Source organism: Thermobia domestica, unplaced genomic scaffold, assembly GCF_964235325.1.
Source record: "Thermobia domestica unplaced genomic scaffold, izTheDome1.hap1.1 HAP1_SCAFFOLD_686, whole genome shotgun sequence".
Taxonomy (NCBI): Eukaryota; Metazoa; Arthropoda; class Insecta; order Zygentoma; family Lepismatidae; genus Thermobia; species Thermobia domestica.
This window is the reverse complement of record NW_027656396.1, coordinates 1,338-17,772: the sequence shown is the minus strand read 5'-3', so window position 1 is coordinate 17,772 and position 16,435 is coordinate 1,338. Positions and strand designations below refer to the sequence as shown.

Genomic DNA, 16,435 nt, shown 5'->3' with positions numbered 1-16,435 from the left:
GTATTGGGGAAAAATCATTTCTTAGTATATCTTTTTGTAAGTTTTTAGTTTCTTTACAAATTATTCAAATTTATTTGATTTGGTTTCTCGAAGATATATTATACAAGACGTAAGCCTACAATTTAACGTTTGATCTTGACCACTTGAGCTCTTATCGGGTCTTCCACAGCAAATGTACCTAGCGAGGCGCGCACCCAGAAATTTTTGTTGGGATGGGTATAAAATCGGAAATCGAAATTCCGAACCGGGTGGTCCCCATGAGTGCACCTCTGATGCAGACAGAACACAAGTATATTATTTAAAAAGAATTAAGAAGTTTGGGAGATTTCGAACTCGGTGAACCCCTGCCGTGGTTGCGCCCCTATACGTAGGCGCAAGAGAGTCACTGCTAATTTTTGGAGATTATACGTTGTTATAATTCAGTTTTTATTAATACATTTGGTAATTTCACGATCATCGAGAATATATATTTGATAAAATCTTGATGTTTGAATTGAATTATTTTTCACTCATGGTTTGGTAATAGTTTAAAATAGTCTTTATGCACACATTTATAAAGTATTTTGCGTTTCAAATACATAAGTTAATTTTTCTAACCAACCAGTAGAATAATTTGCTAATTTACTAGGTAATAAATTAAATAAACTAAAACATTTTAAAGTATTGAATAATTTTGGTATTTCTATTTTAGGGTATCACTATAGAGTAACGATATTGATTTCCAATTCCAAACAAAGTGTAGCACATGGAGGAGACATGGGAGTGTTCTATGTTGTTCTATATGGTGAAGAAGGGCACACTTCGAGAATAAAACTTAACTACAGGTAAATATAGTTTGATTAATTACCTGTGTTGAAAGTCATAAAGGTAAGGTTTTCTAAGCATTTGACAATAGATAATACAACAAGTAATATTTGTGTCTGCAGTAAGTAGTGTGCTCCGGTATGCTTGTTTTTTTAAGAGGCCTCCTCCCGGCGAAATTAAAATACCGCCAATTTTACAGTAATTGTGTGATATCTTCAAATAGATAAAAGATAATCGAAATGTGGAACAAGAGCGTCCTAGAAAATATCATTTTACATGAGATACCGTTATCACGACTCACTTATCTGCTTTCGATTTCGAACCATTTTGAGAATCGGTATTTATTTTCGCGTTTCTAAACGGCTGAAAAAGGAAAGCCACTAGGTGACTTGGATAACGGTACCTCACGCAAAATAATATTGTCTAGGGTGCTCTTGTTCCACATTTCAATTATCTTTTATCTATTTGAAGATATCACATAATTACTGTAAAATTAGCAGTATTTCAATTTCGCCGGGATGAGGCCTCTTAAGGCTTGAAAGCATACAATCAGTAGTGTTATTAAAAAATCAAATTATTATTTCAAAATTAGTTGATAAAGTATTCTGTTGGTCTATAATTCATATTATGACTTTTTTTTTTTATGAAATAAATATATTTTGGGATATACCAATAATTAATTAAATTCTTTTAAATACCTTAAATTACAGCAGTAAATGAAACGTTTAAAATCAACGTTTTAAGAAATATAATGCAGCGAATTGTTGAAGTAATTTGCATATTCGTTATCATAACACGAGTAACAGGCGAAAAGAAATGAAACAACTTAATCGTTGTTGAACAGTCATTTGAATATTTGCAAGTTATTCAGTATTTTAAAATTTAGTTATTTAATTATATTATTTTTTTGTGGATATTTGTTATTTGATTAGTTTGAATACTTCTTAATCATTTTATTAGTTGGTTATTCAGTTAATTATTTTAGCAATTGTTACTTATTCGACTAATTATTTCAACAATTGTTACTTATTCGACTAATTATTTCAACAATTGTTACTTATTCGACTAATTATTTCAACAATTGTTACTTATTCGACTAATTATTTCAACAATTGTTACTTATTCGACTAATTATTTCAACAATTGTTACTTATTCGATTAATTATTTCAACAATGATTAAGATTTCGCATATTTTTTTCAACAGTTGTTAGTTAGTTAATTATTTAAAAACACTAGTAATTTAATTATTTGAATCATTAATAGATGAGTAAATTACTGGAATCAGTGCCGGATTTACGTATAAGCTAAACATGCTATACTCTCTCGGGGGCTCCAAAAATTTAAGAGAAAAAATAAACTGGATACACATTTCCGAAAGTAAGATCAAAAATAAATAAAATGTGCATACAGCAACAGTGTGCTTCTATGATATAAGTAATGGCGTTCCCTTCTGATAGCCTTTTTCCTAAAATGTCAGTTGACAAAGAACAGTCGGACATATAAAAAGGCCCGATTACCTTCAATAGCTTAGGGGCTCATCAAACCTAAATTCGGCTCTGACTGGAATGATTGCTTATTATTATATTTAATTTTATTGGAATGATTTTAGTTATTCAGTTATTATTGAAGTAGGCTTCACTATTTGTTTTCTTAAATAATTTATTCTAATTAAAAATTGCTAATCAGTTATTGGATTAATTCTGTAAACAGTTATCTAAGTAATCCTTATTAGCTTCTTCGGATAACTTGTTCGAATATTTCAAATGTACAAAATTTGTTTGAACTTGGAATACCGTGTAAAGGTATCATCAGTATAGTTTCTTACTTAGTTTGCAGAAGTTTCCCAATTATTGGAAGAGTTTCCCTTACCTCCTGTAAAGTTTTTACTGTAAAACTATCACTCCAAGAACTTGGTGTTAATATTACTACTTGAGTCTTAAGGCGGATAGTATCGTCCGTGAGTTTTCTCGGGGTTATTTCATTTCCTCTGACATTTCCATTCATCCATTTTTAATCTTCTTTCTCTTTCCGTCTTCTTTAGCCTAAAGGGCATGACTGTGTCATATTTCATTTAATTTCAAATTTCGTGACTTGAATAATAAACTTCCTTCACTCTACCAGCGATTTGAATGCCAATGACTGTAAGTTTATTTTGTAGCTCCCAGGTGGGACTTGGCACACCCTAATTCTTGATTTTTGTGTTATCAACAATATATATCTATAGTCGTTAACTGTTACTGGTAGTGTTTAGACATTTAAATGATTAATTCACATGTTTAAGACCTTTATAGATCTTTTCCATATTGAATTTAACATACACAATTCAAATGAAATAGTTTCCAATTTTCCATTTAAAAGAAATTGACCATGCCCGCGCAACTTCTCAGGAGAGCTAGCAACACTATGACACTGTCTTCTTAAGATTGTCATATATTATTTTAAGAGGCGCGTTTTTTCTAAAGCTTTTTAGAGTTACTTACTTCGTAATACTGTTGTAAAATTAATCTCAATTGTTCTATTAAAATAATTATTTGAACAAGTATTCATATTTAGAGTAACTTTAAACAAACGTTTGTTATTAGATTAATTATTAGAACAATAATTCAAATATTTGAACAAATGCTATTGATTCGAATTATTTTTGAAACAAATATTCGAACAGTTATATGTTTATTCGAGTAATAATTTTATTCCAATATTCGAATTTTCCGAGTAACAATGATTCATAGAATACAGTACATTGGACTATTCAGACATGCTATTTTCCGCACAAATTTTCAGAGTCCTAGCTAAGAAGTTCTTAGATGTAACACACTTTTGAATATATGAAACACTAGCAGAATATCCGTTCTTCGCATGGTGAGAATATGTTTCATTTTTCATATAAAGGGCTGAATTTAAACTTACACGGTATCGGAAGTGTCACTGTTAGTCTCAGCGACGCCGAAAACTATGGATTCTACTCTAATATCGGTCACTTTTGATCATTTTTAAATATCTCCTCCCTCCTCCAAGTTGCACCGTCAAAATGAAATAATAGAAACCATTCCAGGCCCGAACCTCATCTATGTTGAAAATTTCGTCGCGATCAATCGCGTGGTTCAAAAAGTATGAATTAACATAATCACTTTCATTCATGTATAACTTTCATTTATGTTTATGCGTATATTACTTTGTATAATTAATTCATATATTATTTTACAGGGAAATTTATTTTGAACCAGGAAAGAAGTACACAATGGTTATTCCTGGTGAATATGTAGGTCGGTTGAACAAAATTCTGATCGACTGGGAATATTCTTCCTCCATGTTAAATCCTCTTTCGTGGAGAATATTAACTGTGCCAAGGATTCATCTTAGCTACGTCACTGTTGAAAACCTTGAACTTGAGGAAAAGTAAGTACTGTATAATGATACTTAACTGCAAAATATCATTTTGGTACAACTTACAATTAATTATTGTTTTGTTAAGTTGAACTCACATAGTTTAAAAAAAAAATCAGTAGTCAGATTTAATAGTTTGCAAAAGCAACAGTCTTAGATGATACATTTGCTATATTATATTGTATTATGAGATTTCTATTACTTGATGTTTAATATTAAAACACTAGTCACATTTCTATAGACTGTTATCTATAGCATCTTTCTTGTCTATGTAGACTAAAGTTGTCTTTGACCACATTTGTATAATCTATTATTTATACATTACGGATTGATTTCTATTCTTAAAAAGTAAGTGTTGTAAAGTATAATTTCCGTACAATCTGTAGTCAGATTTAATACTTTTAAAAACCAGTAATTTTGGATTTTATTACATGTTATTTTCCTACGCCATTTCTATTACAAATCGACAGATTTAAAAGAAGCAATAGTTTTGAATGATAGATAATTGATCCAAGCTGTTTTCTTATACCACTTCTATTACTATAATATACTTTCTTATACTATTATTAACGTTATAAAATAGAAATTAATACGCATATTGTTGTAATCAATGATTCACAGGTAATTAAGCTCAACTTTTGTACTAGTTAATCTATTTAAACCATATGGTGCATAACCTAATGCAGTAAATTAAATTTTTAGCAAGATTTTTCTCATACTTTGATTCAAGCAAGCATTTTGCATTCAAAGAAATACAAATAATTTTTTTGTACCTTTCCAGAATAACCTTCTGTGCCGATGACCGTGCTCTGTTATCAAAAGTTGGACACTTCTTAACCATGAAACAGAGTTGTGTAGTTCTTCCAGCAAAACCTCATGAAGTTAGTGGATGGAATGACCTAGATACTAATGGAAAACCTGTCGATTAAGTTCAATTGTTCACTTTTAACCTTTGGCTGCAGTGGAATCAAGCAAAACCAAGAAGCAGCAGCTGATGTTAGAGATGAAAGTAACTCTAAGCTACTGAATGAGTAGTAAACATTTCACACACTTGCGTCAGCAAATGAAATCCTAGTCTGTGTACATAATCATTAGATCAAATGCTTTATCTTTTTTTCCCAAGTAAGTACATATTGAGTCAGATACTTACTTTTAGAACATAGACATTTGGGTCTATTTCGCGACTTTCGTAGTCTAGATAGTTCATCTATCTCTTTTGTTAATCCAGTTTAGTTACACAGACAATTTGCTTTTAGTATGAGTATAGATAGACCGGTCCAGAGAGTTTAGAAGATCGTGGTGATCATTCTGTGAGTACGTTTCGTTAGAAATTTGAAGCTACAAGCTCTTTAACAAAAGATCTGAAATAGCTTTTCATGGATCACGAGTCCAGTGGATTTTGTAGAGTTCACGTTCCTTGCTTTGTTATGCTTAGTTTAGTGTAGAAGTTGTTGTAGTTTAGTTGTTCACTGTTAGGTAGAATTCTGCTTCTGTCTGGTAGGACTGCATTTACCAATGTTACGTATGCTTTAATATTCAATCAATTCATTGTTCAGAGAAGACAGTAGAAATTTCCAGAACATGAATTACTGTAACCTTTGATAGGTTAAGTCATTATTGTTATTACGGTACAACATTAAAGCCAATATTTCAATTTTTCCTTTAATCAAAAATGGCTTTTCATCGTTTGGGAAAATGATACTTCCAGGGATTCTTAAATCTGAATGTTTGTTCTGCGTACACCAAGCGATAGAATATTCTCAATTTCTAGGTGGTCTAGAAAAGTTTGATTATTGAATTCTGTGTATCAAATATTTTTATACTTATGGCCAAATTAGAGCAAATATTATATAATGTGCAAAGAAAAAACATTATAAAATATAATTTATATAATTGTTCTATATGTAGCTGTTAAAACGAGGTAAATATGTTCAGTGCAATTTATTTCTTTTGTTGATTGTTTCATGTATAGAATAATCTTCGCATTGAAATTATCAAGATAAAATAGAAAAATTCTTAGTATAACGATAGGGATTTTATATTATAGTTTCAAAGCTTTAGAACATGTATATGTTTCAAGATTGTTCTAGTTAATAAAAAAGCCAGGATATGGCTCGCAGAACAAGAGCTGGTGAAGCTTGTATAAGCAAAAGGACACGGCCATTAAATTTAATAATTATATAATTAAAAGATAGCTGAAAAAAGTTCAAATATATTTTACATGAAAACTGAACATGACGTAATCTTCATAATCATCAGGAACTACAGATGGAAAGTAAGAATTCCGAAGAAATGCTTGATTAGTTATTTAAAAGAAATGTATATGTTCCGCCATAGTGTGATAATCTAGTTACTGAGAAGAACCATTAAAGGAAAATCTTTCAAACATACAATGAATGTTAAATTATTCAGTATTAGCAGGTGCATTTTCATCTAACCTATACATAATAGTCCGAACATTGATAACTATCGCTCTAGATTTTAAAATAACACTTGACACAAACGAAATAAACTTTCATTAAAAAATAATTCGTATAATTGTAAAATGCATCTAATATTATAGAAGTTTCTGCCTGAAAAAAAGTTCCTCTTATGAACTTCTCATGTTACAACTAGGCTATGCTATAGCTTACAGTTTAAGATGCACATGAATGCATTTATATTCAATGTTATTGTGTGAATGTTGTAACTTGATGTGTATGTGTGTATAATTTATTTATTGAAGTAAGCATTTCTAGTATATATGTGCGTGTATGTATGTGAAACATTTTGCCTTATCAGGATTTAATATTTGTTAATTTAGTTTTAATGCAAAAATAACAACATTAATTGCATTTTTTGTGTGAGAACTAATTCAAAGGAACTAAAAAAAATTAATTTTATATGCTGCAAACCTAAGAGAAAGATTCTTGATGTAAAATTTAGCTTTCACATAGATATTTTTGAACCAGAAGGTAATTTTTTTTCATTCATGAATACAATTATTTTACTGATAAAATTTCAAAGTAGTTATTAATTGCTTTCATTCTCAGTGAAAACTATCATACACATTGTTGAATAATTCGTTGTGTCATTAGAATTTTTAACAGATCTCTTATGAGAAAACTATAATATTCTAGAACCAATGTTGATTAGAAAGGCAACTTTGTTAAAACAGTCATTATTATCATGTTTTAGAAAAACAACCGTTGAATACAAAATAAATAATAATCCACACGCTATTATATTTTTTTTTTTCAAATTTCGTTTTCATAATCGATAGAAGTGATAATTTTAAAACCAACTTTATATAACAAGATTAGTTTTAGAGTGAACATAAAGAATGCTTTTATAGGTACAGATTTTTAAAATTTAATGCTACAACGATTTCTTCAACAGTGTTGACACTAAATTACATCATTTTGGAAGATGGATTACGTTTTTACCTTCGAAATATTCGCTATAACGCAGTAGTCAATAAAAGATAACTTTTTAATTCACATATTGTTTATTATGAGATCATTGGAGTCACTTTTTATCCGATGTATTGAGTAAAATAAAAGTAGAAATACTTAGATCTATTATCATCAGCGTTTCTCAAACTGTGGTTGAAATTAAAATCAGGCCAAAAGTTCAAGTGAACTGCATATCATATCATATATACTATACTTGAAAATATCAAAATTTGGTGGCATATATATATATATATATATATATATATATATATATATATATATATATATATATATATATATATATATATATATATATATATATATATAATATAAAATATGAACTTTTTTCCCAGTTAATAATTAGTCTTTATATCATAAAGAATGAGTCTCTCTAATATTTTTTCTACTGTATGTTACAAATATTTATAACTGAAACGTAAGTAAATGTAGGTAAATTTGTTTTATATTAACCTTTAATACAATTTTGCTTATTAGGCTTATGAAACAAATTATTATTTTATACAAAATGTGTTTGTTTGCTTGTTTGTATTGTATGTATGTATGTATGTATGTATGTATGTATGTATACATTGTATATAATGTAATTTTTGTTGTTAAAATTATTAATTTAGTACGCGAAAGTAGGTGCTAATTAACTCTTGTAGATAATCGTACGTAATGTTGCATTTGTTTTTGTTTAGCACATAGAGCAGTAAGAAAAACATTATTACGCATTTATCAAAATTATAAATATTTTGTAAATTTTGTATAGTTATTTATTGTAATAAAATTGTTTGTATACATTATTCTTTTTCACTTTTATTTATGCAGAAAAATAATCCTTATGGTAGTTTCACGTCTGGATTTTTTTTTTTTTTGGGGGGGGAATGTTTGATTTATTATCACGAGCTTACATTAACTGTGATCCCCTCCCTCATGGTGGCAACATCGTGTCCATGTTTTTTTTTTCTTTCTTCCCTCATTGGTATTCTACCATTCTTTCATAAACGGTTACCTTGATTAATTATCTGTCTTCCTTAGCCTAAAGGACATAATTGTGGGACATCAAGTTAAAAATTTCATTTTCATATCCCCTCCTCTTTGGCGGCTCATGAGGGAAGTCACATCTTTAAATATTAAACTTTAATCACTAGATACTAAGGAAAGAAAACTTACCTAATGTTGATCCTGTATACGGAAATCAGTACATTAGTTAAATTGTCTTCCCTTAGTTCAAAAGTTACCGATGTGACTTTCACTTCAATTTTTGCCGATGTGACTTTCGTGAGCCGCCACGCCGTGCCATACGAATTTTCCATTGTTTGAAGTATCAGAAAGGATTTCTTCAGTTATCACCTTGTTAAATACCATCACCGTTTCCACTTTTTACCTCTTTCACAGTCCAAAAATGAGTTGTATTGATGCCGATTACACTTTCGGAAAAAGAAAGGAAAAAAATCACAGGACGTTAAATCCGGAGAATAAAGTGGATGGTTAGAAACTGCTTCACGAACATTGTACTATGAAGCATTGTCGTGATACACAATTCGCTCATTGTTCTGACACAATGTGTGGATTGTTGTCCTTACGCACGTTATTAGATTCACCAAAATCTGCAGATAATAATGCTAAATCAATGGCGTAAATGGGTACCACCAGGTCAATGAACACACTGAAAATTATCTTCACGTGATTTGTTCATGTATTCCTTTTTCTTTGGCATAACCGTGGAAAGTAAAACTCAAAGATTTCATTTTTCCCCTTTTCTTTTGCGAGTACTTCAGTAATATTAGCTGCATTTTGTTTCTAGCTCGTACTGGAAAATCCAATTCTCATTCCCAGTCGCAATTCCGTCTAGCAAGTCTTGTTTCGGTTACAAATGTTCCATTATGCCACTTTCGACGTACCTACTTTCAAATTTCGTTCTGCTCCTAGGTTAGTATTTTCAGTATCACTTTTGGTCAAATTTCGCGCATGTTCAACTTTTAAATGTCTATACCTATGTCCATAATATCTGCTATCATTCGACTCATAACTTTGGGACTGTTCCGAACACCTACGTTAATTCTAGTTTAATGTGTGTATAATTCTAGCCCAGGGGTTCACATTGTAGGTTATGGATTCAATATTGTAGAATCGAGACGGCCTATTCTTGAGACTAAATCCATATTAAAAATAGCTTCTTAGTATTTCGTACAATTTGTGTAGAGTTCAATATTGAAAAGTAGAAATGGTAATTCCGTTTTAAATAGAGGGATAAAGGAATATATGGAACCTATGCTTGAGACAATAAATCCATATCAAAAAAGGCAGTTTCTTGCTAACTAATTACGGACTTTGCTCTACGGAGGTCAATGTTGAAACTGGAAGTGATAGAAATACATTTCTTCTCGATTACTACTACTACTAATACCGGTTTGAATAATGAGTTAATGGTAGAAATGGTAATCTTTGGACACTGTGAACATACCTCGTATAAATATTCCTCACTATTCACGACCTTTTTGCTCTGATGTTGGCAGACTCAGTGGCGGATCTAGAAGGAGAAAACTGAGGGGGGGGGGCACCCAGAACCCAGACTATTATGGTATATCATTACTTTACTATAAACTTTCAAAAATATATAAATAATAGCTTCAATTATTTCTGTCACTTAAAAAACTGGGGTCCTAGGCCCCCCGCCCTGGGCTAGATCCGCCACTGGACAGACTTCATGTCGACTTCAAAATAGCCGTTTGACATGACCTTCCATGCTTAGCATAGATTGGAAGTCCTATTGAGGAATATCTTTATATACATACATACATACACATATATATATATATATAATATGAATTTTGCAATGAATTTACTTAAAAAAAATGTTAAGTGCCGTAGATATATTACCATGTTTCAGTTTATTTACATAATGTTTATTTTAAAAACACAACTCTCTTCTGATAATACTGAATGATAGAACTTTCTCGTGGCCATGTGTTTAGCGTTCTTGTCTATGGTACAAGATGCCAGAGTTCTATACGCAATAGGAGTTTAAATAAGTAACTTAAATCATACATTAAACAACATGCTTAAAGATGAAACGAATGACAAAATTCTAACATCTCACTACATTTCTGAAATCATAGTAGAGCCCGATATTTTCATAGAGTGGACAGGAGGTTGGGAGATATAAAGTTTGAACAGACTGTACCAGGGATAAAAAAAAAAAAACGTAAAATTTGGAATTGTAATGCTGAGGATTTTAAAGTAACAAATTGAACAAGTGTTTCTCCGAGTTATTTTCAGCCATTTTGTTCTTACATCACAAAAATGGTCGGCGTTCAGAATGACGTGACGAGAACTTAGATCTGAGATTAAAACTTTAGAACCCACCTAGTTACGTTGCCGTACTATCATTCAAGGAAACATTTCCCACTGTAAAAAAAATAAAACTGGGAAATAAAAACGAGAAACTTCCGTTTTCATTAAAAAATACCTAAAAGTTCTTGATTTTCGTTTGTTTTTTTTTTTTTAATAGAAAGGTCAATTTCCAGGAAGGACCCTCTGATATTCGATACCCCACAAATGTGAACTGTGATATCATTCTCACTGATTTTCAAAATCGGGCGTGGGCGTCCTTTAGGGAAAAAGCTCATTCTTGGGGCGTTGAACACAATTCAAGAAATCTTTTTTCATTTTCATTATGTTTTTCTTTGGTAATCAACGTGGAAACCGGAAATTTTAAATAGAAGGTTAGAAGAGATGGGACAGAATAAAATGTTGTTTACCTGTACTCTTTCTGGTCACCATTGAGGATAACCTTCGTTATAGGTTAACTGTTAGGCCTAAACAAATTCTACCAAAGACTGCCTTAATTCTTATATAACTCTAACTTTCATCCAAAACATCGTTTTATTATTTTATCAGGCTTAACTTATACATTTCTACCGAATTGCTCCTTTAAACCACAACCCATAATCTTCACGAAAACTTCTTACTCAATTCTTAAATTAGCAACTGCCAACTTTACATAAACACACACTATGAAAATCTACTACAATTATACAATCAATCTACCTCGCAACGCTCTTCAGTTTCTTTTTCAGTATGTGCACTAACTTTTAACACTTTCTGCCCATATGCTCCCAACATTAACTTGATAAGTATGGCCAGTCCATGGAGTACTTACAAGGGACTTCGAAGAAATCTCTTGAAGTGTCAAATCCCCAGTATATCGTGCTTGTTTCTTACGGTCTAGGTCAGCTTCCGTAGGAAAACGTATATTACAACGTATTCTTGCGTGTATTTGACAACCGAGAATAGATTATACTCAAGCGCGGGGCACAATTCGAACCAAACAGTCCAATCAATGTTAACTCCATTCCTAGTCGGAACTAACAATCTATGTTAGCTGAGATTTTACAGTACTTGATTTTTAATTTTTTTTTTAAAGCATTTTTGTAGTGTCGAAACGGTTTTTGTATATAGAAAGTTTTAAAGCTAAAAGGTATTAAATACGGTAAAGAGTATAATAGTTAGAGTTGTAATGATGCGAAAATTAAAAAAAAAAGGGGGGGGAGGGCTTTAAAATTCAGTTTCCCGTGGCTTTCCTGCTTAGAATCTTTTATTAATGTTTCAAGTTTAGAAGAGAGATAACAAACAATACATTCAGTTTGTCTTTCCAATATAACACGAAAACACTTGTTAAAAAGTTTAACACTTAGCAATAAGTATTCTGAAAATTTTGTGCAACAAACTTGTCGTTTAAAATTTTACTAATAAATTAACATTATATTATAACTGTCTATAACATTTATTGAGGGTGCTTAAATTTGAAGAACGTTTAAAACACTAATTTCTCGACAAATTTTTCATTTAAAAAAATTTTACACAATATAGCAGTAAAGAAAGAAGAAATTGTGCGAATAATAATGTTAAACCAACATCATACCGATAATAGCCATTTATAGCTTTAATTTTGTAAACTGAATTCTTTGAAGTTCAGGATAAAATGTTTCAAGAACAGAGGACGACATGTAAGTAAGACGAGATTTTATATATATATATATATATATATATATATATATATATATATATATATATATATATATATATAGTGCGTCCCACTAGCTTTCGAACCCGAAAAGAACTTATAATTTCCGAACAAATATACATAGGAAAATGAAATTCTCAATACACGTACCTTGTTTCATGCTGAATACATGACCGTCACAGCAGGTGCTGAAAGTGTCCTCCCTGGACGTCAAGACATGTTTGTACACGGCGTTCCATATTGTAAAAAGTCCGATGTAGAGTCTCCGGTGTGATCTCATGAATCGCATTCTCAATGTTGTTTCGCAACTCTTGCAGTGATCGTGGGTTGTTTCTGTAGACACAATCTTTAAGAAAATTTCATAAGAAGAAATCAGATGGTGTGAAACTGGGGGATCTTGGCGGCCACAATCCTTTGGAGATTATCCTGTCACCAAAATAGGACTCAATTTCTGCCATGGCCACGTTGGAAGTATGGCATGTTGCTCCGTCTTGTTGGAAATAACCGCGACGCAGTTCTTGATCGTCCAGCTGATTCACAAATTCACTGAAGATGTGTAAGCAAACTTGTGTGTTTACTGTATCTTCAAAGAAGATGGGTCCAATGATACGCTGTCGGAAAATTGCACACCAAACTCCCACCTTCAAGGGATGAAGTGGAATCTCATGGTAGAAATGCGGATTTTCGGTGGCCCACACCCGAGTATTCTGCGAGTTCACATCACCGGAGAGATGAAACCAAGCTTCATCTGTGAACCAAGTATAGTCTAGGATTCCTGGATTGTCATGCAACTAAGCTTGCAACCAACGACAATACATCACGCGATTTTCCCAATCTGTAGTTTTCAACTCCTGGACGACTGTAACGCGATATGGAAACAGCTTGGCTCTTTTGGCGGCTCTTTGCACAGTTGACTTTGACATCCCTACCTCTTGTGATAATCGACGCAGGCTCTTCTTAGGGGACTGCAAAAGACGTTGCCGCACATTCTGTACTGTCTCCTCGGACATCCGTGGACGCGCGCCTCCATGTCCCGTAAGCAACGTTCCTGTTGTTTCGAACTTGTTCTCCAAATGATGTATTGATGATTTCGATGGTCCTTTACGGCATCCAAATTCACGGCAAAATTCACGTTGAACGGTCTGATACGATCCCGATATCCAATATTTTTTTTTAACAATGAACACGCGTTCATGTACGGTGTACAGAACCATCCTCGCGATGCAGCGACTCGAGTCACACTAACGCACGCACACCACGCCAAGCAGCACTTCCCCTGGCGTCACCTATCGTCTTTGTTTTGACGTGTGCGCTTCTGTTCAACCCTTTCTCGTGTTTAGCATGAAACAAGGTACGCGTATTGTGAATTTCATTTTCTTATGTACATTTGTTCGGAAATTATAACGTTTTTTTTTTTCGGGTTCGAAAGCTAGTGGGACGCACTGTATATATATAAAGTTTGTTTGTTGGGTTTGGTATTTTTCTAGTGCCTGCCAGATTGCATTTAGACAACCAGTAAAACAAATATCAACTTTCTGGAACTTGATAAGATGGTTAGGCAACCAAAACGATGTTTGGGATATGGCGGTTGCATAACATACACTTGCTGGTAACAACTGGTTGGAAACCAATCAAAGGAGCCAGCCCCGGACTGAGCATATGACTCACTAGTAGGGATACTGGATGTGTAAATGCAGTTTCTTAATATATATAGTATATAAACCTCCGCTCCAGAAAAGACGATTTTTCATCTCTAGCTAATAATTAGAGGAGGTCTGCGCGCGTTCAGATATCTGCGGATATTTTCATCATTATAGCTTTTTGCGGATATTTTTATGGCTCCTGTGGCGATAATTCTAAAGGCTCTTAACTGTTGATATCTTGTAATAAAGTGTGATTGCTCTTTTGGGGCAAATAGCCGCTAGAACAAAACTGAATTTGTTGATCTGATTTATTTTATTTAATCCTAAAATAAATATGAAGTGCTAATCAGATTTTATGGCAGCATTCTTTCCGCAGGGTCTTATGGTTTCATTTCAGGTTTGCGTTCTGAGCAAAAGAATAGGCCTACTTATAGTGTTGTAAATAGAAAAAAACCGTTCATATTTTTTCAGAAATGTACATTTTTTTTGGAAAAAAACATTGCCTCTCGTTTTTTTTCTAAATTTCGTTTTTTTTTCAAATAGTCATTTGTAATGCATCTTACGTCTACTTAAGTATGAAATATTTTTATATAGGTGTAATTACCGTAAAATGCAACATAAATTAAACCTCATACGCTACAAATATTTTACAATTTATATGAATAGCATACCTAACAACAATTCGGGTTTCAGCAGTTTTCATCAATATCGACTTAGAAATAAAAGTAGAAATGAAATTTTGTTTTTTCGTGAAAGCAGGTCTTTAATAAGTATAAAAATAATATCGCGAACAGAATAAAATTCAAATAACCTGTCTAAAGGTAAAAACTAATATTAATCGGCCTACTAGTATTTTTCTAAATATAATATATAAGTAATTTGTCGACTAGATATATATGATATGAAGAGCCGGCTCTATCATATGTGAAACACGTGCATTTGCATGGAGCGGCAAGTTTGGAGGGTCCGGCAAAATCTGTCATAAGTATATTATTTAAATTAAATATTTCTTGTTGGAATCAGACTTCATGATGATGGTAGTTACATTTACTAAGCTGACCTATTTGAATACTACATTCATAAATTATGTTTAAGTCGCATTAGTTTAAGGTCATGTGGACAATGCTAAAGCAAATGGTCAAATAAATCCCAGCACAAATTGTTTGATTGTTGTCAAATGCAAGAACTCAATTCTCGAAAAATAGCGAATACATGTGTTCCATTTAGTTAGTTATCACAGTTTTGATATGACAACTAGTCTTGTTTTTGTCACAAACAAGTTCCTTATCATTGAAGATAGAAACAAGTTTTTTTTAAAAAAAAAGTTAACAGATGTAGAAGAAAAATCAAGAAATAAAGATAAAAGAGCTAGCTGCACTAGAATTGCAAACTGATACATTGAGATTGAAGCTCGATGTTGACTTATGTAAAAAGGTTTACCATCTTTCCTCTGCAGGTGTGTCTCCTTTATCTCTCACTAACATTACAGATTAATATTTAAAGAAAAAACAGACACATGAAGTTTGTACTTTTAGTAAGTATTTAAGTCTTTCTGAGTGTGACTGCATTTACCCTCCCCTTCGTTGTTCATGCTGGAGTAGCATACTTAAAATCGTGACTTTTAAGATTTGTTCTTTCTGGAGAAAGGGAGAGGCGGCAAATTATGCCATTGCACGGGGCGACAAATTGCCTAGAGCTGGCCCTGATGATATGTATATACAAGACATGAATATAGGATGACTCAATTTGAAGTAATGCAGGGTGTTTCAAAATGAATATTAGGGTTTCGAAACTTTGTAGTATCTATTACAATTAACTTACAATTATAAATATTATCAAATAAAAGAGCAACTCAAGCAGTTTTGTACGCACGCATGCACATACATTGTTTCCTCTGTCTGCCGTTAGAAAGAGCTAGTAGCAAAGTTGGAGACTAGAGAGCAGAAAGCTGTTTGTGTTTTAATAAAAACTGAATCTGTAGTTATAGTGCAACCGTCTGTGTGAAGAATATTAAGGAGACGCTTGCAACTACCTCCTTACCGTTTGCAGTTGTTAAAGGTCTAAAGCCTATAGGCTACGGTTTAGGTGTCAATTTTGCAAATGAAATATTGCTGCATAACAATGAAGATTTTCTAGA

The 16,435-nt window shown here is 32.2% G+C and overlaps 1 protein-coding gene across 1 annotated transcript in view; it reads left to right on the top strand.

Annotated features, from left to right (window-relative positions):
- Nucleotides 1-8,431, top strand: part of LOC145677193 (pancreatic lipase-related protein 2-like) — an 81,570-nt gene extending 73,139 nt beyond the window's left edge. The window contains exons 9-11 of the mRNA XM_081747810.1: nucleotides 692-824; nucleotides 4,010-4,201; nucleotides 4,971-8,431. Coding sequence (XP_081603936.1) covers nucleotides 692-824; nucleotides 4,010-4,201; nucleotides 4,971-5,118 — 473 coding nt within the window. The 3' untranslated portion in view covers nucleotides 5,119-8,431. The remainder of the gene's footprint in view (nucleotides 1-691; nucleotides 825-4,009; nucleotides 4,202-4,970) is intronic.
- The last annotated feature ends 8,004 nt before the right edge of the window (nucleotides 8,432-16,435 follow it).